Below are 25,119 nucleotides of genomic sequence, written 5' to 3' on the forward strand. Positions count from 1 at the left end.
TTTACCACAATTAGAAAAAAAAAAAACCACATATGATCTTCTCTCTCTCCCCTCCCCCCCACATCAGAAGCCCTAAGAAAAAGGGAGCCTGGGCCCAACGACCAGAAACACCAGCATTGAAATTTGCATGAACAAGAAACAAACGTTTGCATGAAGTCACTGATTAAAGAGTCTGGTTATGGCAACTGGCACTGCTTAAACAAATACAGTGACCTTGACCCCTGACCAAAGCTGATAGATCCACGGCTTAGACATCTGACCCAAGCTCAGTCAAACAAAAACTCCCTCTGGGAAACAAGACAGAGAAGCCCAGGGACTGAAAGTCCTGAGAACCGAGCCCCGTGTGTAGCCCTCACCAGGAGCCCCAAACTAGCCCCCCAATCCAGGCTGCCCAAGCTCTGCCCTCGACCGTGTGAGACACCTGAGTGGCATGACAGTACCTTCTGTTTTTACTTAAGCTATTGGCAGGGTTGATGGCAGGATAATTTGACATTGTAGCCTGAGTGTTTTTCCTTTTCGTGATTTCCTACCATCCCTCCACCTTCTTCCATTCAGGCAGGAGCCTCAGACAAGTGATGACCCAGTAGAAGGCAGACAATAAGCGTATTCTTGGCTGTTGAGTTTCAAATCCAAGAAGAAACAGAAGGATGTGCGCAAACCACGCGGTCCTGCACCACCACCCCCAGTAAACAAACAAACAACTCCCCAGCCTGAGAGAGCAGAGGGAGTCAGGGAGGACGAGAGGGTCCGCGGGTAAGATCTGGGTTCCTGGGCTGGGCTGGTGGTGCTGAGCGATGACCAAAAAACCCTACACAGGCCTGGAGAATCTGAAAGCAGAGGGGCCTTGTGCCTATTCTTCCTACTGGGTGGAGCTGAGAAACGAACATGACGCTTTGCAGAAATGGCTGCCTGGTGTCTTGTCAAGTGAACCTGTGTCTGAGGCTGTGTGTGTCCCTCCATGCTGGAGAGAAGCATATGTTCCTGCTGTACCCAAGAGAGGGCCAAACCAAAACAGAGGCAGAGGAGTACTGAATCCAAGCAGTCCGGCTTCTGAATCTATTATCTCAGCAATTATGCAACAGCCTCATGGAGAAAGTATGGGGGAAACTTAAATATCTAGGGATAGAAATGTGTACCTATTATTCTTGCAAAGATCCTTAATTCATAGCACCAAAGCTAAGACCCAGACTTCCTCACAACTGAGGACATGGGCCTTCCTCCACAGCCCTCTTTTCCAACCCATGCTCCTGGCCATCTGTGGGGTCCAGGCTCCATTCTGTAAGGAGGGTCCGGGCTCCAAAAGCCCAAGAAGCAGCGGTGCCTCTTGGGTTCCAAGTCACCGTAGGGCCCAGCCTCCCAGGCAGAGCGAGGCTTCTGCAGCCTGAAATTGAAAGTTCCCTCCAACATCATCATCGTCTGCTCCTCAGTTCCTGATGGGATTGTGAACAGACAATGGGGAACTGGCAGGCCTGGTAATTAGCAGTAATTGTTTATAATATCTGGGCGGCTGCCTGATTTCCCATCCCAGGGTGCCTCGCCAGCTGCCAAGGAACCAGGCAGACGCCCCAGAAACCCTGAATGGGTTATCACATCCTCCACGGGGCTGGAGGACGGAAGAAGCAAGTGGTGACGGGTCCCTGCTGGCCTGAGGACCAACTGTATCAGGGACCCCACTCCACCTCGGGTTCTTCCCTGGAAGAGGATAAAAGGCAGGGGACACAAAGTCAGAGCTGGTTCTACTCACTGGTCACCTGCCTGCTGTGTGATCTCCGGCAAGCGGCTGGTGTCTCTGTGCTTGAATCTTCTCATCTGCACTCAGGACCGCACCTACCTACCTCTTGGACAGTGTGCGGCCATTCCTTTGGCAGGTGCCTGTGCTGTATCCATTTTAAATGCTTCAAAAATCTCTGCTCATAGGAGCCACTCTCAAGGGGGTGGGAAAGAGCCTGCTGAGATAAATAACATACACATGCTACTACTTAGACCATGCCTGTATGCAGTAGGAACTCAGTAAATGTTCACTGCCAAACCTTTCAGCTGGTCTAAACCTTGGAAAGTATGGTGGCTAAGACTGGACTTTGGCATAATACAGACCTTGGATTCCAGTGCTGTGCAACCTGGGGTGAGTTTTGTAACTTCTCTGAGCTGCTATTTCTTCATCTATGAAATGCAGATCAACTATAATCGCCTTACTGAGTTGCTGGGGAGAGTCAGTGAGGTAACACAAGCAAGGTGCTCAGTACAGGACCTGACAACACAGTATGTGCTGAGTGAATAAAATCTGGTCCCTGCTGCCTGGCCTGGGAGAACCTCTTCTCCCTCTTCATGGCATTTTCATGGCACTTCTGAGTCCCGGCCTGTCTGGAAGTGTAGCATCTGGAGGCCTGAGACCAAGCCCAGGCCATCTAGGGGGTAGTGGGGGATGGGGGGAGGGCTGCGGTAGCTGGTTTCTCCTGGGGACACATGTGAGCCACGCGGGTGCAGGCACAGGCCTGAAACAGGATTACAATCCGTGTTCCACTGGGCTTTTATTTTTGTGTTAATGGTGAAATAAGATTGCCTGCATTTCAACTCTCATTAGTTTTGTTTGGGGAGCTGAAACCCATTTGTCTTTTATTATTAACCTTTGAGCTCAGTTTGGACCCTGGATTTTCTGTGCTCTTGACAGTTCAAGAAGTAATTGGGTTATGTGGGGAGTGACTCTTCTCTTTTCCAGATGGATCACCTGTCTCAGTTGCATCCGAAATTAAAAGGCTGCACAGCCCTCCTGGTGATTATGGGTTATGTGCTTCTGAAAGGTCTTAGTAGTTTATGGGTTCTCTTCCATTCACTGTCTGCCCCCCTGTTTCCACCCATCCATCTACCCTCCCACAGACTGGTGAGCCTACACTACAGCCAGTTCTGCTGTAACACAGAATATACATTCCTGAAAATCACTCTGCAGTGCAAAATGCTTCAATAAAAAATCAGCTTATGGGGAAAACAGGGTTAATTAAGGGCACAACACCCAAATACTACATCAGTATCACATCCACAAAAAGAAAAAAAAAAAAGACAGGAACATGGTGAAAGTGGTAGCACAGTCTTTATACACATTAAAAGGTTAAGAAATGCATAAATACCAAAATAAATACAGCGCTTTACCTAGGAGATAACCTAAAGTCTGCTTGTGGAAACGAGTGTCAGAGGGATGGCAGCCGGTGAATTACTGTGCCTGGCGGAGCAGGGCTTTCTGAAGTGGGACGCCGGGTGTGGACAGAACACCAGCCAGGAGCTGTGGGAAGCAGGGAGCTGCTGGCCGTGTGTCTTATGTATTCCCGTGTAGGGGCAGTTTTCTGCGTTCCCCTAGTGTGTCCCATGGATGAAACGCACCTGAGCAAAGGCGAAATCTGTATTGCACTCAAATTATTCCCTAATACTTCAACTGTGTTGGAACAAATTCATGTTTTCAAAACAAGCGTTGTAGCAGAATTGACTGTATGCAAGGACACACAGAATCCGCAATCCCCACTCTGGCTTCTCAAGTATTCAAGACATTTCCAAACCTGCCCCCAAGCACATGAGTGCAGCTCACAGGCATGAAGCCAGGGATTTGATTCACGTATCAAATAGATAACCGAAGGGGAAACCAAGGCACAGAAATGTTACATAACCCAACCAAGATCACTCTGCTAGGAAGTGGCAGTCTGACTGCAGAGTGCATCTTCTTAACCACTCTGCTGTACTACCTCTGTGTGCCCCGAGGAAACCTTCACCTTGACCAGAGCAGAGCACAAGGGCTTGCACTGCAAGCCCTGGGGTCAAGCAGGCCTGCATTTGAATCCTGAACCACCACCACCACCCCCCCCCCCCCATCCACTAGCTGTAGAGACACATTCTTCACCTCTCAGAAAGCCTGGGTTTCCTTTTTGGTGAAGCAGGAAAAAACCATAGGATACCCCTCAGTGCTGTTGTAAGTACCAAATGACATAAACCCAGAGCCAAATCTGGCACAGTCAAATGTTCCATAAATACTAGTGCTTATAAAGCAGAACAAAACATGTCCCCCTGTCTCCTAGCCCACAGCCATATCCAGTGCTGGTTTGTCCTTCAGGCACAATGACTCTGTTAAATAGCAGAAGTGGGGAAGAGAAAGGGGGTTCCAACCACCCACCAGGTCTCCTGGGCCTTTGGTGACTAGGGAAACAGCCTTGGCAAAATGTGACCCTGAGCCCAGGTGCAGTGGCCATGCCATCAGCTCACAGTCTGCTTTCCAGGGCTCTGGGCACAGTGATCCAGACACCCAGGGAGCTGGATGTTGATGACCCAGACGCCTTAGAACAATGCGGGACACAGGGAAGGAGCAGGAGGGGCTCTGGGAGCCAGCTTTGAGAGCTTCTGGGCCCCGGAGAGGATGCCGGGCCCCTGATTCTGAGTGATGGAGGCTGGGGAGGTGCAGGAAGGAGTGAAATGTGGGTGTGCTTCTGCCCACAGTACCTATCCACTATCTACCAAAATGTGCTAAATATCACCTGTAGGGCAATGCTGGGCAGGCACTGAACTCAGATAGACACACGTGTGACAATTATGACAGAGTGGAGGGTGCTGTGGTGGGGGAGATCAGGCTGTGGAAGCCGCTGAGACAGCCAGAGGCATGGCAGACCTTGATGTTCCGCCTCCCCTGCCCACACCCGGGGCAGACATTGCTAATCGACCTCAGCATTCCTGCCGAGGCTAGAACGGGCTCTGGAATCGTTCTCCACACAGCATCCCAGGGAGCCACTATCAATTAACCGAAGCTGGCACCGGAGATGAAGCGTATGCGCCAGTTCTTAGCTGCGATCTGGAGGAGGAATGAGTCAGAGGGTGGAGGGGGAATAGAGGTAGGAAAGGCAGTGCAGGTAGAGGAAGCAGAGACCTGGAGAGGAGACAGAGGTTCAGGGCTCTGGAGCAGGGGGCACAGTGAGGCCAGGAAGAGGCTGGCAGAGATCAGCGGAAGTAAGTGCTGAGTGACAGACTATGGAGTTTAGACCAAAAGGGAGTCTTGCATACATCCCCGCAGGAGTGATGAGTGGCCTCGCCAGGGGGGTGGGAGGGAGAGAAATGGATGAGTCAAAGATAGTTAGGAATAAAATGGAAGAGCCCAGTGATGGGTTGGATACGGAACACAAGTGGCAAAGCTGCCTGGGAGAACCCCAGGCTTCTAGTTTGGGCAGCCAGGAGGCGGTAGTCCTGTGGGCTCAGACAGCAGGCTCTGTTTACCCGGACCTCCACACCTTCCAACCCTTGCCACATCAGTGCTCACCAACCTCTAACAGTCAGGACCCGTGTTCCTCTGGCCCTAAAAGCTCACTCTGCTGCAGGGAGGGCAGGAGAGTTAACTGAAAGCAGCCACCAAACAGTAAGTGACCAGAGTCAAGAATGAATATTTAGCTCCCCTCACCCGCTCCTCCCGGGGTTAGCTTTGGGGTGCACGGTCCCCCTGACTGCCAGAGTCCCCTTCAGGATCAAGCTCTGGTTGCCTGTGGTGGCAGCTCGCTTCTTAATTTTTTTAAATGTTTATTTATTTTTGAGAGCTAGAGACAGAGCGTGAGCAGGGGAGGAACAGAGAAAGAGGGAGACACAGAATCTGAAGCAGGCTCCAGGCTCTGAGCTGTCAGCACGGAGCCTGATGTAGGGCTCGAACCCACGAACCGTGAGATCATGACCTGAGTTGAAGTCTGGGTGCTTAACCGACTGAGCCGCCCAGGCACCCCAGCTCGCTTCTGAAAGCACATGCTCCTGCATGCCTGCTTTGCTTCTCTCACGTGCTCCTCTGCCATGGTTTTCTGGAACCATCTCCCAACTGAACTACTTGGACTCAAATCCATTTCTCAGGTCTGGTTCTGGGGAACTCAAACTAAAGCAGACAGTCACCAGGGAGTATCTCAGGATTCAGGGGTGTCTGGGGAGGCACTATTCTCATGGCCCTTTCTCAGGGGGCTTGAGCCCCTGCCCTTTATCTGGGAGAGATGGGCCTGCTGGAGGGGAACGTGGGACGCTTGACTCTGCCAAACCCACAGCTGTTCTCTTCCATCCTTGACACAGAGAACTCCAATTTTCATTGAGGCAGAACGGGGCCCAGGGAAGGAAAGCCCTTCCCCAGGAGATACACCAGGATTGGTCCGACATGCTGAGACCCAGGCAGGAAAAAGATGAAGGGATTCATTGAGCCACCAAACCACCCTAGAAGCGTCCACCTCCAGAAATCTTGATAGATGCAACCATTAAGTAAGGGAAAGAGTCAAGTGTAAAGGTTAAGGGCAGACTCCAAAGCTTAGATTTGAAGGCTGGCGTTTAAAACCACTTACTGGCTGAGTGACCTTGAGCAAGTTAATTAACCTCTTTTGGCTTCCTTTTCCTCGTCCGTAAAATGGGGGACATGAACAGTCTCAGTATCATCAGGTTGTCGTGAGGATTAAATGAGCCGTTATATGTAAAAGCACTTTGCCCGGTGCCTGCCCGGAACAAGTGGTCCATAAGGGTTAGCTCTAGAACATTATTACCACTAAGCCAGGGCTTCTCAAGCTTCATGTGCACACGACCCAGCTGGAGATCTTGTAAAAATTCAGATTCTGATTCAGTGGGTCTGGGGTGGAGCCTGAGAAGCTGCATTTCTAATATACTCCCAGGGGACCCTGATGCAGCTGGACTGTGGGCCACACTTTGCACAGCGAGTGCTGACGTCACTGTCAGCTAATATCGTGCAACCTGGAGCCCAAGGATCTTCGCTGACAGAATGGCCCCACCCACATGCACCCCTTCCCCAGCCCAGAGACCTGGCTAGGAGGCAGTGCTTTCCAAGTTCTCTATGCCCGTCTTTTGCAGCTCTCACTTCACTGATAACTGCTTGGTCAGTGCAGGCCAGGGTGTCCCAGGTGCCCGGCCCTAGCACACTGTAGGTAGTCGATCATCACTGCCAAAATAAAACCCCCTGCGGCCGCTTGCAGAAATACACATGCCCAGTGATCCAGCGCACGGGCAGACGGACCCAGCAGCGCCAGGGGCCGCAGGCTCGCAGGGGCAGCTCAAGCACACTGGCTCCTCGTAAGCCTCAGCTGGGCTGGCAGGAGCCCAAGGGGAGGACAGTCACACCCCCTCCTATTTCAGAGCCTGGCATCTGGGTCCCACCAGCGCCCAAAATACCTCCAGAACAAGGAGGAAGCCGACCACAGCTCCATGCCCCCACCTGTTCTTTCTAGGTCCCTTCCTGGCCCAGGTGTCAGGTGGAGTGGTAGAACCTGGCCGGGTTCCATCAAGGCTCAGACCCTCTCTGGAGGGCAAGAGTCTCCCCTCTGCCGGAACCTGCATCCTCCAACCCACCTAGTCCTTCCTCAACTGGGTTCACGATATCCACCCAGACTTTTTGATAATCAAAACCATCACAGCCAACATCAACCCCATACTTGCTCTGTGCTAAGTACTTACAGACATGATTGCATCGGGGGTGGCTCCCTGTATCCGTTAGGATGCAACTGGCCACAAGGAGCAAAATACCCAATTAACAGGGGCTGAATCAACAACTAACAACAATAATCATAGACAATAATAATAGACTAATAATGCATGCTACGTACCAGTCGCTGTTCTAAGTGCTTGCACATGTGTTAATTCATTTAATCCATACCACAACTCTTTTAGTGGTCTATACTATCATTGTCCCCTTTCCATAGACGAAGAAACTGGGCTCAAAGAAGTAAAGTAACTTCACCAAAGTCACACACCTATGAAGAAGCAGAAATGAGAGAGGCACCCGGGTGGCCCAGTCGGCTGAGCGTCTGACTTCAGCTCAGGCCACCATCTCATGGTTCGTAAGTTCAAGCCCCACATCAGGCTCGCGACCCATCAGCCTGTCAGCGCAGAGGCTGCTTCAGATCCTCTGTCCCGCTCTCTCTGCCCCTCCCCCACTTGTGCTCTCCCAAAAATAAACAACTATTTAAAAAAAAAAAAAAAGAAGGAGAAATGAAGCACAAACCAGGACAGTTTGACTCCAGAGTCTTGACTTGAAGCGTAAGAGGCTGAGAGATGTGCTCAAGGCCACCTGGGGGTCAGTGGCAGAGCCAGGGACTAGGACCCAAACCTGACCCCCTGAAACTCAGCAGAGACCCACTACTACCCAGATGCCTAGAATATCTTCCTCCAAGTTTGACTGCCTTGCCAAGTTTCTCAGGTTAAAGAAAACATTTGTTCCCTTCCTCCTCCTCCTCTTCCCCTCCTTTCCGCCTGTCCTCCTCCTCTCCTCGCCCTCCGGAAGGCCTCCCTAGGAGGTGGGTGGAATGGCAGCATCTGCCAAGGCAAGGCCATTCACAGAGGCCGGAGATGCCCAGTTTAGGAGGGGCTGGGGGTGGGAAGGCCTCCAGCCAGCAGGAACCCCCAGCTGGGAGGCAGCGTCAGAAATGAGAGGAGAGCAGGAGGTGGTGGCCAAGCCCCTGCCCTGCCCTCGGACAAGCCACTTAGCCCGTGCTGTCCAGTGGAATGGTCTCTGAGGACAGAGAGGCTCTATATCTGCACGGTCCCAAACGGTTGCCTCTGGACACGTGTTGCTGTGCACCTGAAATATGGCCAGTGTGGTGGAAAAAGAGATTATTTCATTTTATTCAATTTTAATTAATTTACATTTAAATAGCCACGTGCCTAGTGTCTGCTGTACTGGTTGGCACAACTTTACCCTTCCCCAGCTGAGGATGGCTAAGACAAGAAAGCAATGTGTTGCCATGGAATGAGTCCCCACTGGGAGTCAGGACTCCTGAGTTCCACACCTGTTAATGTGCTGTGTGCCCAGAACAGGTTCCTGAACCTCTCTGGGTACGCTGATCATCACTCTGGAGCAAAGTTTCATTGCTAGGGATCCACAGATGGGCTTTAGGGGAATCTGGGAACCCCTTACAGGTATGAAAAGAGGATGTAGGTCTGTGTGTGTGTGTGTGTGTGTATGTACGTGTGTGTGTGTGTGTGTGTGTGTGTGTGTGTGTGTGTGTGTGTTAGGGGGCATGTGCATGCCAACAACTTTCCCAAAATTCTCAAAGAGGTCCATAATTGCTGCAGACAGGAGAACGTCCTGGGGAAAGATTAGTCCTCCCCCAGGGAGCCTTTAGAAAATGGAGTTCCTGAGCTCCACTCCCAGAGACCCTGATTCCAGGCACAGGCCCCTGCAACCCGTATGGGGAGCAAGTGCCCAGTGATTCTGATGCATCAGGGGAGAGAGGTGCTGGCAAGGAGGGAGTCATACCCAATGTTCTATGACTCGATGTTTGTGAAACTCCTTAACAAGCAGTAATATGTATTTTTAAAAACCACTTGTGATTTAAGAAACTAAGAAAGTGAAGATGACACAGTAACACTCATAATAAGACCCCTCTCCACCCCCTTATTTCCCAGCACTCACATGTGGCACTCGTGTGCCGACACTGTCCTGTGCTCTCTGTAAATACTAACCCGCTGAATCCTCACAACACCCCTCTGAGGCTGGTACGAGCACCCCATTTTACAGATGAGGAAACTGAGGTGCAGAGAGGGGACTTGCCCAGGATCACGCAGCCAGTGGGCAGTTGGGCCCCGGAATCTGCTCCACGCTGCTCCACCACTGGGGCTCCTTGTTTATCACCCTCCTTCTGGACTACCAGGAGTGCTGAGACAGTGCCCCGACCAGCCTGAGGCTGACCCAGGGCTCCCGGACGGGGTCGCTCAGCCCTGCCCGCCCCACGCCACAGGGCTCTCGAGAGCCAGGAGGGCTGGCAGCAGGCCGGCCCCACACTCACTTGCCCTCGGAGCCGTAGCTATTCATGCTGTCCTCGATGGACTCGTGGCTGGCCTGGCGCAGTGTCCGGCTGGGCATCTCCACTGCCAGGCCGGTCTCCGTGCTCCTCTGGATGGCCCCCTTCAGCCTCCGGCTGTCCCCTTCTGGGCAGAGAGGCCAAGAGAGATGGGGAAAGAGACACAGGATGGGAAGGGGACAGAGAGACAAGTCATCTGGTTAGTGTTACAGTGGCTGGTGTCGGCCCCCACCCCCAGACCATCAAATTCCTACCACCTGCCCCACCCGTACCCCCCTTCCTGGGCAGCCATGCCCTTCATACCCACCCAACAAGCAGTGTCACGAGTCCCGTTAACTAACGGATTCATTTACAGGTACTTTTTCTTCCTTGAATCCATCTCTCCCCTGCAACTTTCTACAAATCATTTCTCCTCTTCCTCTTCAGCTACTGTTTTTTTTAGAGTTTATTTATTTTGCAAGGGGGAGGGCAGAGAGAAAGAGGGTAGAGAGAGAATCCCAAGGAGGCTCCGAGTTGTTAGCATGGAGCCTGACACGCGGCTCAATTTCATGAACCATGAGATCATGACCTGAGCCATAACCAAGAGTAGGACACTTGACCACCCAGGTGCCCCTTCAGCTCCTATTTATTGAGCACCTACTACATGCCATACTCTGTTGAGTGCTTTGCATGGATTTGGACCAGGTTTTGCACCTCAGTACAACTGGCAATTTAGATGGCATACAGTGGTGTTGTCAGGGGCTTCCTGTACATTGTAGAAGGTCTATCAGTACCCCTGGCCTCTACCTGCTAGATGCTAGTAGCACCCTCCAGTCCAGTTGTGGCAACCAAAAATGTCTCCAGACACTGCCAAATGTCCCCTGGGTGTGGGGCAAGTCACCCCTGATTGAGGACACTGATTTAGACCACTGGCTCTGAAACCAGACTGTCCAGCTTCAAACCTGGATCTCTTTCTCACTGGCTGTGAGAGTCTGGGCAAATCACTCATCCGCCCTGTGCATCAATTTCCTCAACTGTAAAATGGGAGAACAGGCTTATTATGACAAATGGCCCTCTGCCCTTGCTACTCCCTCCCCTCAAACATCTCCTCCTCTGCCAGTAGCTCACTCCTTTGCTTCCACTCTGCAATCAATCACCTTATCCAAGACCTTCCTTGACTATTTCCTGGCCCCTCACACCCCCTGCCCCTCTCTGTCCTATCATCCTGCTTTGGCTTTCTTTCTAACACCACCCCAGATATGTTGTACGTTGTTGATTTATTGACCAGCTTCCTTCCCGCAGAGGGTGAACTCCATCAGGACACGGTACTTTGCTTTGCTTTGTTGACTGTCGAAGCCCTGGGGTTGAGAAGAGGATCCAGCCACAGTAGGTACTGAATAACTGCTGGATGAACAAATGTGTGCCTTGAGAGTGGTCTTCCTCCTCAGCCACCCGTGAGGAGATGGGTCTGCTCTCTCATGTTAGCATCAAGGACACTAGACACAGAGGTTAAGCCACTTGTCCACACCCATCAAGACTTAGGTGGATGGGGGGGATGGGGAACAGCAGCGCCAGGAATTGACCCCAGGAGAGTCTCTTTGTTCCATGCTCCACAGCCTGGTGATCAGGGTAAGCTTTACAACTCCTGCCTCCCTGTAGGCACTGTGGGTTTGCTGGAGGTGGGGATAGATCTTTAGGGGGATCTTCCCCATGTCTCTACAAAGTCTGGGATGAGTTCGTACACCTCAGGGGCTTTCTCAGCACCTGCTGACCAACCCACTGCAGTGAAGCAGTGCCACCCAAATCCCATCATTCTGCTTGGCAAGAGGTAGGGGGACTCGGGTCTGCATGCCAGGAGACAGAGCACGGCCAGGACGCCTCCTGGTGGCCGCCTCGTGGCATCCCTTCTCCTTTCCTCCTTGACTTTAAAAGATACACACACACACACACACACACACACACTGTGTGTTTCTCAGAGTGTGTGCCCACGTTTGTCTCCCACATATATCTGCATTATTCAGGCGCACAGATGTCCACACACTCAACACACAGTAACACAAACACAGGAATATATGTGCAAAGACAGTGTGTTAATGTATGTCTGAGTGTTTGTATTTGTGTGTTTCCATAAGTCTCCATATACCTACCATTCTGTGTTTCTGAGACTAAATGGGTATGTGCCAGTCACACAGATGTACATCCATAAGAAGTATATGGCAACCCACTCACAAAAGCACACAGAGAAACTGACGCTGTGCATTTCTGGGTGTGTATCACCTGGGTGTTTCTGAACACATGTGTCCCTGTCTCTGTGCTTCCCTTCATTCCACAATTTGTTCTTTCCCTAAGCTGTATCTGCATCCCACCCAACCATTTCTGTGTTTCTGTGCATAGCAGGTGCTAAGATAGAGTAAGATTCAGAAACACACACATGCACACTCACAACCACAGAGAGATGTCCCCCACCGCACATACACACAGTGCAGACTTACGTCCAGGGACAAACCCCACTCCCTCACACTGGGGATACAAACCCACAACCCGGAACCCTGCAGGCAGGCTACAGACACCTGCCTGGGCTTTCCACCTCCCCACTGAGCCCTGTTCTAGAGCACCACACTGGTTCGTTCCCCCACCCACCAGGGTCTGACACATTTCTCCTGGAAGAGGAAGAACCAAAGCATGACACAACAACTCAGTCCCCACAGGGGCTAAGGAGGAAGTTTGGAAAGGTGTGCTTCACGTGCTGTGGAATTCTGTAGCACCAAAGCATTTCACATCCAGTACCCTGTATGAGCCTCGGTGAGGCTGGTTTTGCAATCAGATGGAGCAGGCATAGAATTCCGTTCTGCACGCACTAGTTGCTAGACCTTGGGTGAGTCAGGTAGCAGCTGAACCCTGTGGAGCAGTTGAACATCTACCACAGAGCCTGGCACACAGCAGGTACAAAACAAAAATGGCCACGTGACTGCAGAGAAAGACCTCCTAACACTCCCCAAATATGCTCATGCCAACTATCTTGCATTTTCCTCCAACCTGCCACCATCTCCACCATGGGAGTCCCCAGTCAGGTACCCAACCACACCAACAATGTCCATCTAACCTCATGGGTTAGATGGCCATCTCTTGGTGACTCAGTCAAGGTCCCCAAAGGGACTGTGCCAATGCTTTCACACTTCCCACCCCATAACCCCATCACCCCAACAAATGACCTTTCTCCCACTTTGCTGAAAGAATGTGTCTCTTTGACTTGCTCTTTCTCACTTCCAAATTTCACCATCCTTAGACCTTTCAACATGCCCCTCATCCCTCCCCTCCCCTCTGGGAGGAAGGGGTAACCCTTCTCCTGGCCAAGGCTGATCAACCACCTGTTCTCATCCCACCTCCTCCCACCCTCTCCAAGAACTCCTCCTCTTACCATTTGTCCTCTCTGGGCCTTGATTCTGCCACCTCTACATCTTCTGGCTCTTTCCATTCCTCCTGCAAGTCTGCTCGAGGCTTCACTTCTTCCACCACCCCCTTCAACCAACAAACTCCTTCAGAGAACACAGACAACCACACACTGTCATCTCTTGCAGTGTGGCTTCCACTCCATTCACACAGCTTACTAAACCAGTCTCCAGTGACTGCTCATGACTAAGTACAAGGGCCTTACCTCAGCCCCCAGCTCCTGAAATATGGCACTTCCACTCACTCAACATTTACTGACTGCCTTTGTGCTCAGTGGGAAGCCTTCATGAAGATGCGAAACGTGCTTCTAAGTGCTGGTCTCCACTGATAAAGCACACACCGGTGCAAGACAGGAACTTCAGCCTCTGCTTCGGGTCCACTGGGTCCCAGAAACAGAGCCTGGCTTGAGCCATGGTAGCAGACGATGTTGAAGCACCACCCACATCTCACAGATCTCCCTTCATCCCACCTCTGTGAGGCCCCTCTACACTGGCTTCTGAAAGCCACCACCTGCCAACTTTTGTGTTTTGCTCGGTCTTCCTTTGGGCTACTGAGCCCATGTTTCCCCCACACAGACAGAGGCAGAAGTGCCTGGGGGTTTATGACCTGTGATCCCCTTAATCAAAGACCAAATGGAACAGGAGAATGAACCCTCACTCCGGTCCTTTGCTTCAGGTGAGAACAACTCTGAGGCATAACAGGCTCCAGAGGAACACTGTGGGAGGGGTTGAAGCTGCCCTCTGTGGGCTCTGCCTGACTCCACATCCCTGCATGCTTCCTGCTTCCAGGTCTCCTGTGGGGGCATTTCCATCACTTGCACACGAATCTTATCTCACGGTCCTTTTTGGGGAAATCTGACCTAAGACACCTGCCTTGACTAGCAGCCTAAGAAAGTCAAAGTTCAGAAGTCTTTGCACTGGTGGGGTCCAGCATCACAGTGGAAAGACCATTTCCTTCATGAATGTGGTGATAAAAAGAGCTGCTGCATAATGAATGCAGGCATGGAGAAGGGCATGCTTTCCAAAGGGATGATTAAGGGGGGCAAATGACAGGCCACCTTGTCCACGGTCATCACAAACGACCCATTGGAGAGGCCTGGAGTTTGAGTGCTGTAAGCTTTGGGCACCAACTGTGGCTGGCTACTGTAATGTACAAATAAATGGGAATTTGGATGACCCACTTCTGGCTACCCACTCACACTTGCTGCACCCAAAACTTGAACTGAGCAGCTTGAATTTTCTCCCACAGGGTCCTAAGTCCCTCTTCTCTCAACCTGTGCAGAGCAGGGGTGGTGGCGTGGAGTGTGAACAGCTGGAGCCCTGCCAGGAGGCAGCAACAGCTTGGGGTAGCAACACCACTGTGTGCCAAACACCATGCCTGACGCTGGAGACAGGAGGGAGTATGATGGGAGTGGCATGGTCCCTGCCTCCACAGAGCTCAGAGTTCAGAGGGGGTGTTGGACACTGAACAGATGATCACATTGACTAATCACAAGTGTGTTAAGTGCTTTGAAGACCAAGTACAAGATGTAATGACAGCACCCATTGGGGGGGCCAGTGGGAGGGAGACTAACGTAGGCTACTGATTACTTCATCCTTTGAACAACAGCCACTTCAGATCTCTTCTTTGGCTTCCTTGGTAGTAAATTTTATGAATTTCCTCCAGTCTCTCTGACTACTGCTTCCATCCCTATATGTGAGGCCCTCACCATTCAGTCCTTGGGTTCTCTCTCTCTCTCTCTCTCTCTCTCTCTCTCTCTCTCTCTAACTCTAACTCTGCCCACTGTCAATTTCAATCCCCTCCCACAACCTCAGCACTACCCTATGCAAATGAATCCCACCCTTAACCTGTAGCCTTTAACTCTGTTCACAGCAATATTTCCAACTGTATTCTGAGCATCGCTACATGGATGTTGAGCAGGATCCTTGAATGCAACCTGGCCAAAACTAAACCCATCCCTGGTCCCACCTCCCCCAATCAACTCAGCCACCCAGACCCAGAACCGCCTCAGGACCTCTCTGACTTTTCCTCCTCTCATCAAATGGCAGGTCTTATAAGGTCTTTCCCTGTAATATCTCTTATCTCTTCCCTTTCTTGTCCATTTTCACAGCCAACCACTGTGATTATCCCAAGTCTATACTACGTCAACAGCCCCCTAACTGGTCTCCCTCCTTCCAACTCACCCACCCAACAAGCCATTAACAGATTAACTATCTTAAATTACCACTTCAGAGAAAGATACTCCACTCCTACTCATTTATTCTACACAAAAAGTCACAAAAGTACATAAAGATATGCATGAAGAGGTTCCCCATGTATTATTTACACCAACGAAATGCTGGAATTAACCATCCACGAACAGGGGACCGGTTTATTTAATGATATATCTGCACAATAAAATACTGTGAAATAGTTAGAAAGAATCATCTAGGGGTGACTGGCTGGCTCAGTTGGTAGAGCATGTGATTCTTGATCTCAGGATTGTGAGTTTGAGCCCCGCGTTGGGTGTAGAGATGGCTTAAAAATAAAATCTTAAAAACATCATCTAGATCTACACATACAGTGACACAGAAAAACTGCCTCAACATACTGTTAACAAAGTATGTTGCAGGACACTATGTAAATCATAATACCATTTTTGTAAAGCTATAGATAGCTCATATATATTTGGGAGGAAATCTGGGAGGATATGAACCAAACTGTTAATGGGGAATAGCTGTTAGAGGAGGGGTCTGAAAGATGTGTTTCTGGAACTTTTAAATCTAAGTACTGTAAGATCTGTACAGAAAAGTGCACAAACCCGAAGTGTACAGTCTGATGAACTTCCACAAGGCAAACATACTTGTATAATCAGCACCCAGATAAAGAAACAGAGCACTGCAGGGACCCCCCAAAGCCCACTGTGATGTCTTCTGGTCTCTCTCACTCCACAAGGTTAGCCACTATCCTGATCTCTAACACCAGATATTAGTTTTGCCTGTTTTTTGAACTTTATAAATAGGGAAGGCCGTTTTTTTGGGTGGGGTGGACCGGCTTCTTCTGCTCAGTGTTATGTTGACTGTGTAAGGCGCACTCATGTTGTGTGTAGTTGTAGACAGCTTATTATCACTGCTATATAGTATTCCACTGTATGAATATACCACAATCTATTCATCCACTGTACTGTTTAGTATTTTTTTCCAGCATAGGGCTATTAGAAATAATGCTGCTATGATTATTTCGGCACTTGGCCTTTAGGGAAGATTCACACATGCATCTCAGACATATACCTAGGAACAGAACTGCTGGGTCATAGGGCAAGAATTTTTTCAGCTGCCAAATGATTTGCCAAAATAGTTGTACCAATTCACACTCCAACCAGCACGTTGGGAAAGTTTTATTTCTCTTTTGTATGTGTCTATGTCTCTTGAATTTTTTATAGTTAAATGTATTAATTCTATAATGTAAATGAAGGCAAAACCTAAATTTATAAATAAATCACAGCTTCAATCATGCCATGATCCTATTTAAAACCTGAGAATGGCTCCCTGTTGCCTGCCAAATTAGGTTCAACCTTTGCAACCAGGCATTCAAGACTCCATTATCAGATTCCCAGCCCATCTGCTACTGGTCTCCCTCACAATCTTCCCACCCCAGCCCAGCTGGGCGCCTCATTACTTTAGGTACATCCTCAGTAACATCCTCATCTTGGTTTTCTCTCCTTACTTTCCTCCCTTGCTCACCTTCCCTATTAAGATTCTAACCATTCTCTAGAGCTAAGCTTTAAATAATACCTATAGAGTTATTCGGCACTCACCAAACTCTTAGGGCTGTTGCAAAGAGTAAACATAACAATTAGGTAATGTAATGATACAAACATTTAATCCTTGGGATGTCCTAGGTGGGCGATGGCATACTGCAATCACTTGATAAAGATGACTATTATTATTATTATTATTATTATTATTATTATTACCATTGTGTCTGACATTATGCCACATGTTTCAAGTGGGCATCATCTAAAGGTCACAATAAACTATGAGTGAAATAGTTACTGCCCCATTTTACAGGAGAAGAAAATGAGAATCCAGAAAATTAAGGAACTTTCCCAAGGACACACACACCTACTAATGGCAGAGCTGGAATTCAAAGCCAGGTCTTTCTAATGCCAATAACCATGTTTCTCATGAACCACTCAACTAAATTCACTAAGCTTTACCACAGGATTCAAATGCCATATCTTCCACAAAGATTTCCCTGATCAGACTCCCTGAGTCCTAGGAGAACTTCATCTTCACTACTGGTGTACCTACTCCACTGAACCTGGAAACACAGTCCTCAATCTAGCTGATATCTGCATCTACAGTGAAAGCTCATTCCTCATTTACTACCCTTCAGCACCTAGGACAGCACCCAACATTGCCTCTCCCCACTAATAGTGTTTAATTGAATTAGCTTTATTTTTAGGATGCATCCCCAAGAAAAATGCAAATTCTCCAATAAAGCAAACAAGTTTCACTCATATGTGCTTAATGTACCTTTTCCCAAAATCAAGCATTCATAAGGAACAGGATTAAAAAAATGATTTATTTATCATAATGATTTATCATCATGATAAATTATTAGTGTAGATACCATTATTTATAGCACTTAACCCTGTGCCAGGCACTAGATAGATAATTTAACCATAACTCTGACAGTCAAGAATTGTTATCCTAATTTTACAAAAAGGAACCAAGCTCAGAACAGATCAGGAACTTGTCCAAGGTTATACCAGACAAGACAGAGATAGGCTTTAAACCCAGGTATGTGTGAAAAACAATCTTATATTCTCAACCGCTAGAGATTTCAGCACTGTGGTGGTGGGAGGAAGAGGAAACAGAGAATACAACTATTCTCCACTTTGACATTTTACCAAAGATGGATCTTTACAGCTTTGTCTTCCAGATGAGGAACCCAAAGCTGAGAAAGGTTATATGACTTAATCCAGGTCCCCAGGTTGCAAAACCCCTAATCATGTCACTGACCAGAGTGTAATCTTGTCTCTGTGAATGGCCCACTATGGGTCCATATCATAGTCTGTGAAGTTCCCTAGACACAAGAGCTCTGGGTCAGTCTGTTATTTTAAACTAGGATCAGAGCTATACCATGGCCCCTGAGCCCACTGCTTCCCCTGCCCACAGCTACTGCTCTTTTGTTCCTCTGAGACAAATACCCTGGAGGGTGCTGCCTCTTCTTCCTCCATGGTCAACCTCTCCCTGACTTAGCTATTCCTAAGTGACTTCAGCCTCACATGTCTTTCTTGCCCACGTCTTAAAACTCATCTGAAAATCAAGGCTGAGGTGACATGCAGGCACTCAGACCTCCTTAGCCCTGATACTGCCTCTGGCTGTGTCTCCAAAACCAGGTCAAGGAAGCACAAACCCTGACTGAGGGACCTTTACCTCCCCCTCTTCTCTCTGCAGCTGTAAAAATCTGCCTTCCATTGAAATCAGAGAAGATTCCATTTGGAGGGAACTTCTGGGTCATCCAGACTAACGTCTTCCTGTGTAGAGGGGCAACTGAAGTCTACAGAGGGACATGAGTCAATGACTATGTTGAAATTAGAATTCAGGTTTCTTAACTGCCAACCTCTCAGCCCCTTTTCACAGTGAGCAGCCATTTGCCACTATTTCTGGAGCATGTTCAGGAAGCAGCAAAGCCTAGTGGTTAAAACCATGGCCTGAGTTGTAGAGCTGGCCCTGGTCACTTTATTGGTAATGTGATCCTGGGCAAGTTACTTACCTTCTCTGTATCTTGGTTTCCTTCTATTCAAAGAAATAGAGAAAATAATGGTATGTACCTCAAAATATGTTTATGTGGATTAAATAAGTTAATATTTGGTAAAAAAAAAATACTTAGAACGGGGTCTGGCACATAGGAAGTGCTATTTAGTAAATGACATATAAGTATTTGTTAATTAGGTAAACTGTGTCTCCATGTCTCCTTTTGGGAATTCAAATTCAGTCTTACTCTACGTTACCAGAGTCATAGCCTTAGCTCACCCCCTAACCTTCTCTTGCCTGGACTACTGCAGTAGTTAATTAACTTAGAGGCTCCCAAACACTTGCCTGGAGGCCAGTGGTGGTTATATAGTTTGGAATACATTGGGAACTCAGTTAAAACATAGGTTCCTCTGTCCCCTCTCCTGAGAATTCTGGTTCAGTAGGCCTAGGGTGGGGTCTGTGAATCTGTAGTTTCGCCAGGTACCTGAAATGCTTGGTCAGGTGGTCAGTCTCTACTCTAACTGGTGTCTCAGCACCAGAACATTCTCTTCTGCCAGCTCTCCACTCTGTGGTCTGCATGAACTTTCTAAAACTTAATCCTGAATATGTCATATCTTTGATTAAAACCTCCAATGAGGTGTCTGGGTGGTTCAGTTGGTTGAGCATCTGACTCTTGATTCTGGCTCAGGTCATGATCCCAGGGTCCTGGGATTGAGCCCCATATTGGGCTCTGTGCTGAGCATGGAGTCTGCTTAAGATTCTCTCTCTCTCTCTCTCTCTCTCTCTCTCTCTCTCTCTCTGCCCCTCTTCCCTACTTGTGCTCTCTCTCTAAAATACATACATACATACATACATACATACATACCTCCAATAGTACCTCAATGCTTGCAGAATAAATTCTAAAGGGCTTAACACACATTGCCTTTCAGATCTAGTCCCAATCTACATTTCCAGCCTATTTTTTCCTGTTTCTCCAATGTGCTCTCCATTCCATTCACACTGAATAATTCAGGTAATTCCAAACATCCCATGTGACCAACTACCCCCAAATGTCTTGCCAATCATCCTGCATATAAAATTCTTACCATTCCCTTCTCTTCTCGAGAAAGATGCTTTTAAAAACAACTGTTTGTTAAAGTACAATATATATACAGAAAAGTGTACAATTATATGATGTACAATCATAAGTGTACAACTTGATGAATATTACAAAGTACACTCACACAGGGAGCCAGCACCCAGATCAAGAAGCAGAACATTACCAATGCCCCAGAAGCCCCTCATGAGTAATGGTTACTTCTCCAAGAGTAGCATCATCCTGACTTCTAATACCACAGGTTGGTTTTGCATCTTTTGTACTTTTTTTTTTTTTGAGAGTGAGAGAGAGAGAGAGAGAGAGAGAGTGCGCACATGAGCAGAGAAGAGGCAGAGAGAGGGGGAGAGACAGAATCCAAACCAGACTCCATGCCTGTCAGCACAGAGCCTGACACAGGACTCAATCCCATGAACTGTGAGATCATGACCTGAGCTGAAATCAAGAGTCAGACACTTAACCAACTAAGCCACTGAGGCATCCCTCTTTTGTACTGCTGTATACACAGAATTGTCTTGTATATATTCTCTGGTGTCAACTTCTTTAATTCAACATTATGTTTGAGAGTTTCATTCACATTGTTTCAATGCAGTTCATTCTCATAGCTTTATTGTCTTATATTGTGTGAATATATAAAAATTCTATTGCTGATGAATATTTGGGTAGTTTCCAGTTTGGGGATATTACAAAAAGCTCTGCCAAAGACATTCTCATATGTGTCTTTTTGCAACCATTTATTTGTGCACTTTTGGGGAGGGGGGCACAAACCTAGGAGGGAAATTACTGGGTCATTAAGGATATGCATTTAAAATGCTTTTTAAATGGATTAAGCATGATGTGGACTGGAAATATTAACAGAGATTATCCTTCAGCAAGAAGCAATGTTCTGAAGAGATGAGGCTCAGAACTAAAATATTTTGGGAAGAAGGATGGTGGGAAAACTGTTGATTAACCGTCTATCTGGCTCACATTTATATTCCCCAAATGTAATAGTTGTTAAGTCAATGTATAAAGGGCAGACAGCACCCAATACAGAAGACGGAGGGGTGAAAAAGGCCTGGAACTCAGTAAGCATTCAACAAATGCTGGCTATTATAATTAACCCCTTCAAGAATCATTGGCCAATAGCTCACTAATACCATCTTTCATATATTGTCATTATTTCATTGATTCTAAGACACACAATTTCAACATCTCTGAAATTAAGATGTGAATGACAACTGATGGCAAGTCAGTAAAATTCTGACATGTTATATCTGTCTTGGTGGTACAAAAATGAAGTTGTGACTTGAAGTTGAAAACCTAATGCAGAACAGGAACGAGCAGCCCAAAGTGTTGGGAACTGTCCGTGGTGCTGACCCAGGTGCTGAGTCCTTGGCTTGCCTGGGCCGGAGGTGGCAGCACACAGGGAGGGGAGATCTCAGAACAACAAAGCAACCCCAACCCATGTTTGTTTTTAAGTCTCGATTCCTTTCCAAGGGCTTAACTGATGCCTCAGATTCCACCCTTACCTCCAAGGGCTTACTGATGCCTCAAATTCCACCCTTCCACGTAAAGACAGGAACTCCCACTTACAGAGCTCCCAGAGCCTACAACAGGCATTCAACCTACTTCATCTAATCCTCACAACCAGAGTTGACCCATGGAGGTTAATTAACCTGCCCAAGATGGCAAAGCTGTTAAGTAGGAGAATGATCTTGGTCTAGTGCAGACCAGAATGTAATTTTCCCTTTAGGCTGCTTTACACTAGGGGGACAATTTACAGTCCCCACAAGTGGCTGCCTTTCCCCAGGAAGCCATTCCCAATAGCTCTTACGACAATGTGAGCAAGCTGTGGAAGAAGCTGAGTTGTGGGCAAAAAGGTAGAGGCTGTGGTCCCCTCTGGCAGTAGGAAGCCTCACTTTACATTGTGTGTGACTTCCTCAGAACTCTTTCCAAGATTTGAAGGGAGAAGAGGGACAGATCATAAAGACACAGAGCTGAAACTGGTGGGAGTGAGGGAGGCAAAGGGTACATGATAAGAATTTGAGAACACCAGATAGGGAGGGTCTAAAGATTTTGAGAGAATTAATTGGGTAAAGTATATAAATGTGCTTTGTATCTCTAAAGAGTTATGCCTCTGGAAGAAAATATTATTCTCATTTGTCCAATGAAATATGCATTGACTGAGCTCATTTCCTATCCCATGCTTTTTGTGACTTTGGAGATTAGAAGACACAGTCACTGTCCTTATGGAGCTTACAGTTGGTGGAGGGGGAAGGGATAGAAAACAGATAAGTAACTGTCATTCATTCAACAAACTCTTACTAAGTGCCTATTCAGTACCAGGGCCTGTGCAGGAGACTCATAATACAGACGAATTAAATCCAAACCCTGTTGAAACTCCCAGTCTATCGGGAGACAGACAAGTAAATGCGCAATTATAACACAAGCTGTTATAATTACAACATACAATAGTTCAAGGACAGAGATATACACATAGTACTATGGGAACTGAGGAGTAATTAATACAGCAGTAATAGTAGAGGTAGTGCTTGGGTTGTAAGAAGAACTATTTCAATACTGAATTATACTTGGTTGCAAACAAAATCATAGGAAGATTTTATTGTAGACGCAAGTGCTACCTTCTGGGCGTTTACAACTGAAAGCCATATTGACAAGTATGTAGGAAGAAGGCAAAAATGCAGAACCAAAATCTTAACCGAGGACAAAGAACTCTGAGTGCACAGTAAATGCATTTGGGGGAAGAGATCCTACACTTACCATGGATGGTCAGGGGAAAGTCATTCACTGTATTCTTACCAGCATGAGAAGACTTTCTTGAGAAGAGGTATTTCAGCAATCATTGGAAGGAAGATAACAGTTCCCACAAGTGGCTGCCTTTCCCCAGGAAGACATTTTCAAAAGCCCCTAGGACAAGGTGAGCAAGCTCTGGAAAAAGCTGGGGTGTGGGAAAAGAGTGGAGTCTGTGGTCCCATCTGGCCCTAGGAAGCCTCATAATCCGCATACCATCCAAGGCTTCCAGAATCTGCCACAAACCTATACTACAAGTCTTACATCATGACCATACCAGGTGTTCCGTCCACACTGGATTACTCATCATTAACCAAACACAGCCTACATACTTCTGTCTTCTTAAGAGCACAGGCTAGGGAGCCAGAATAACTGGGTCCAGGACTTGCAGCATCTCTCTGCCACTTTCTGAATAAACTCAAGAAAGTTGCTGAACCTCTCTGAGACTCAGACCCTCATAAAATAGAAATAATAATAGAACGCACTTCTTGTGGTCATATTGATCAACTCTCACTGGATTATGCTGCAGTAACAAATGATGTCCAAATCTCAGTCGCTTATAGAACAAAGGTTTACTGCTTGCTCATATTAAACATCCCTTATTAGTTAGCTGTGGCTCTAACCCATTCATTCTTCTGGAATCCAGGATGAAAGAGCAAGCCCTATCTGGGACATGCTAATTTCCATGGCAGAGGAAAAACAGAAATAATGAAACCACAAAACATCTCTTCTAGCCACTGCACTTTTCTCTATGTACATTTAAAAATTTTAAAGATTACACAAAAGAATAGATATATTTATCCCCTAATAATGTAAAAAGGCCAAAGGTATAGAGGAGATAGGGGAGCTCTCTCCCTTGTACACACATTGCAAAGCCACCAAATGATTTGTTATAAAAAGGCAGTGTGTTAGCCTATTTTAGCTCAGATTCACATTAATTGTGAAATAAATCACCTCGTGCCCCTAGCGGGGCTGACTTCAATGACATAACATATGTACAGTAACTGCCATGGGAAGATAAAGGCACTCAGGAAATTATAGGCACTATGATCAACAAGATTCTGAGATAGATGGCAGTGTCCCCACTTCCCAGAAACTCTCAGAATACCAAGGCTCTGAGAACTGAAGCACTTTGCCCAGCGTCCCATAGCAAGTTAATAGAGGGGCAGAATGCAAAACAAACCTGCCCAGACTACACAAAGAGTCAAACACAAATGCTCACAGCAGCATTATTCATAATAGTCAAAAAGTAGAAACAACCCAAATGTCCACCAACTGAGGAATAGCTAGACAAAATCTATTACACCCATTTAGTGGAATATTATTCAGCTGTAACAAGGAACGGGGAGAGCTGATAAAGGCTACAACACAGATGAACCCTGAAAATATGCAAAATGAAAGAAGCATCATGAAAAATACATTTTCTATGACTATTTATATGAAATGTCCAGAATAGGCAGATCTATAGAGATAGAAAGATTATTTATTTCTAGGGAGTGGGGTGAAGGGTGAGGAGAGATGGGAGAGCGAGTACTAATGGCTACAGGATTTGGGGGGGGAGAGATGATGAAAATGTTCTATGGTTGATTCTGGTGATGACTGTGTAACTGTGAATATGCTAAAAACCACTGAGCTGTACACTTTAAACAGTGAATTGTATGGCATGTAGTTATATCTTTCCCTCTATATATGTATATATACCCATTTCCTTTCCCAGGCCCTGTTCTTAACCCCTATTCTATACTGACCCCCCCCCCCCCCCCCCCCAGGGAGCCAGCAGCATGGTGGTGGATAATGCTTCTTCAGGTCAGGACTGGCCTCAACAGAGGCAGCAAACGGCTCCAGCTGAGCAAGAGGCCAGCATGTGAAGCCTGTTGCAGAAGCCAGATGAGGTCTAGGCTGTGCACTCTGGACCCCAGACATTCCATCTTCAAAGCACACATGTACACTCATATCCCCACAAAGGCACATGGATGAAGAAATGCAGTGAACACATAGGGGAGAGGGGAAGGAATCCCTTACTCCCAGCCATACCAGGGCAAGCTTTCTGTTTATGCCTCCGGCTCCCCACGGGCACCTTCCTCAGTCTACACATGGTCAGCTTATTTCAGAGCCTACCAGACTCAGAAGAATTAACCAGGATCAGCGAAGACCAGTTGGAACCAGCTGGAATCACCTGCACCAGCCCTCCCCAGAGCAAACTCACCTTAGATGAGCTACTCAGCGCCAGAGGCTGCTGGTAAATCTGGTCTCAAGCTCTTGCTCAGCT

General features: G+C 47.6%; 1 protein-coding gene across 2 annotated transcripts in view; it reads right to left on the minus strand.

Annotated features, from left to right (window-relative positions):
• The window catches only part of RIMS4 (regulating synaptic membrane exocytosis 4), a 62,222-nt gene that overhangs the window by 10,809 nt on the left and 26,294 nt on the right, over positions 1 to 25,119 (minus strand). The window contains exon 2 of one of the 2 annotated variants that reach the window (XM_060618855.3): positions 9,777 to 9,918. In XM_060618855.3, the coding sequence (XP_060474838.1) occupies positions 9,777 to 9,918 (142 nt within the window). The remainder of the gene's footprint in view (positions 1 to 9,776; positions 9,919 to 25,119) is intronic. The other variant, XM_060618866.3, reaches the window with a different exon arrangement.

This window comes from Panthera onca, chromosome A3 (assembly GCF_046562875.1).
Source record: "Panthera onca isolate mPanOnc1 chromosome A3, mPanOnc1 haplotype 2, whole genome shotgun sequence".
NCBI lineage: Eukaryota > Metazoa > Chordata > Mammalia > Carnivora > Felidae > Panthera > Panthera onca.